At 70.0% G+C, this 2,000-nt stretch overlaps 1 protein-coding gene across 1 annotated transcript in view; it reads left to right on the top strand.

The window, feature by feature from the left end:
* Window positions 1-6: 6 nt before the first annotated feature.
* PCDH10 (protocadherin 10) overlaps window positions 7-2,000 on the top strand; it is a 44,284-nt gene continuing 42,290 nt past the window's right edge. The window contains 2 exon segments of the mRNA XM_006039406.3: window positions 7-1,681; window positions 1,683-1,995. Coding sequence (XP_006039468.2) covers window positions 414-1,681; window positions 1,683-1,995 — 1,581 coding nt within the window. The 5' untranslated portion in view covers window positions 7-413.

Below are 2,000 nucleotides of genomic sequence, written 5' to 3'. Positions count from 1 at the left end.
TGAAGCTTGGCAAAAGTTGCTCTTTGGGATTGGCTGCCGCGGTGCAGCGCCAGGACTCTCGGAATAAATAAAAGCGGGTTGGAGGGAGCCGCGGCCGGCGCGACTCCCGGGGAGGGGGAGGATTTGCAAGACCGCAGATGAGGCTTGGACGCCCGTGGCCGTGCTGGGCTCCGCGCCGCCGCTCGGACTGGTCCGAATAACCCTGCTGGTGCTGGTGGAGAGACAGAGGGAGCAGGGGAGGAGGGAGATGGGGGAGACGAGGAATCCTGCCAGGAGCCCGGAGGAGCAGCGCTAGGCAGAGCCCGATCCCGGGGTTTTCCGGGGAAGGAGGAGGAGGAGGAGGGGGAGGCGCTGCGGAGCGGCTGGGGGGCGGGAGAGGCGGGAGGGAGGGCGCTCGCCTTCCCCCGGCGGAGATGGTGCTGCTGTCCCTCGTCGCCTGGCTGTGGCTGGCGGAGGGCGCCCAGGCGCAGCTCCGCTACACGGTGCAGGAGGAGCAGGAGCATGGCACGTTCGTGGGGAATATCGCGGAGGACCTGGGCTTGGACGTTACAAAACTTTCGGCGCGGCGCTTCCAGGCGGCGCCCAACTCGCGGAGCCCCTACCTGGCGCTGGACCTGGAGACGGGCGTGCTGTCGGTGAGCGAGAAGATGGACCGGGAGCAGATCTGCAAGCAGAGCCCGGCCTGCCTCCTGCACCTCGAGGTCTTCCTGGAGAACCCGCTGGAGCTGTTCCGCGTGGAGGTGGAGGTGCTGGACATCAACGACAACCCCCCCGCCTTCCCCGAGCCGGACCTGACGGTGGAGATCTCGGAGAGCGCCACGCCGGGCACGCGGCTGCCGCTGGAGAGCGCCTTCGACCCGGACGTGGGCACCAACGCGCTGCGCACCTACGAGCTCACCCCCAACGCCTACTTCTCGCTGGACGTGCAGACGCAGCCGGGCGACGGGAGCCGCTTCGCGGAGCTGGTGCTGCAGCAGGCGCTGGACCGCGAGCAGCAGGCGCTGCACCGCTACGTGCTCACGGCGGGGGGCGGCGGGCAGCCGCAGGCGCGGACGGGCACGGCGCTGCTGAGCGTGCGGGTGTTGGACTCCAACGACAACGTGCCCGCCTTCGAGCAGGCCGTGTACGCCGTGGCGCTGGCCGAGAACTCGCCGCCCGGCACGCTGGTGCTGCAGCTCAACGCCAGCGACCCCGACGAGGGCGCCGACGGGGAGGTGCTCTACTCCTTCAGCAGCCACATCTCAGCCCGCGCGCGGGAGGTCTTCGGCCTGGCGCCGCGCACGGGCCGCCTGGAGGTGGCGGGCGAGCTGGACTACGAGGAGAGCAGCGCCTACCAGGTGTACGTGCAGGCCAAGGACCTGGGCCCCAACGCCGTGCCGGCGCACTGCAAGGTGCTGGTGCGCCTGCTGGACGCCAACGACAACGCGCCCGAGATCAGCTTCTCCACCGTGAAGGAGGCGGTGAGCGAGGCGGCGGCGCCGGGCACCGTGGTGGCGCTCTTCAGCGTCTCAGACCGCGACTCGGCGGAGAACGGCGAGGTGCGCTGCGAGCTGGTGCAGGCGGGCGCCGCGCCCTTCCGCCTCAAGAGCTCCTTCAAGAACTACTACACCATCGTGACCGAGGGCGCGCTGGACCGCGAGCAGCCCGGCGGCGACGCCTACACGCTGACCGTGGTGGCCCGCCCCGCCGCTCAGCGCCACGCACAGCATCCAGGTGCGGGTGAGCGACGTGAACGACAACGCGCCGCGCTTCTCGCAGGCCCGCTACCGCGTGCAGGTGAGCGAGAACAACGTGCCCGGCGCCTACATCTTCGCCGTCAGCGCCACGGACCGCGACGCCGGCGCCAACGCCCGCCTGGCCTACGCCATCCTGGACGGGCAAATCCAGGGCATGTCCGTCTTCACCTACGTGTCCATCAACGCCGAGAACGGCTTCCTCTACGCCCTGCGCTCCTTCGACTACGAGCAGCTCAAGGAGTTCAGCTTCCAGGTGCAGGCCCG

The sequence above is a fragment of the Alligator sinensis genome, unplaced genomic scaffold, assembly GCF_000455745.1.
Source record: "Alligator sinensis unplaced genomic scaffold, ASM45574v1 scaffold150_1, whole genome shotgun sequence".
NCBI classification, from domain to species: domain Eukaryota; kingdom Metazoa; phylum Chordata; order Crocodylia; family Alligatoridae; genus Alligator; species Alligator sinensis.
Note: the sequence above shows the minus strand (reverse complement) of the source record. Positions and strands in the feature narration are given on the sequence as shown.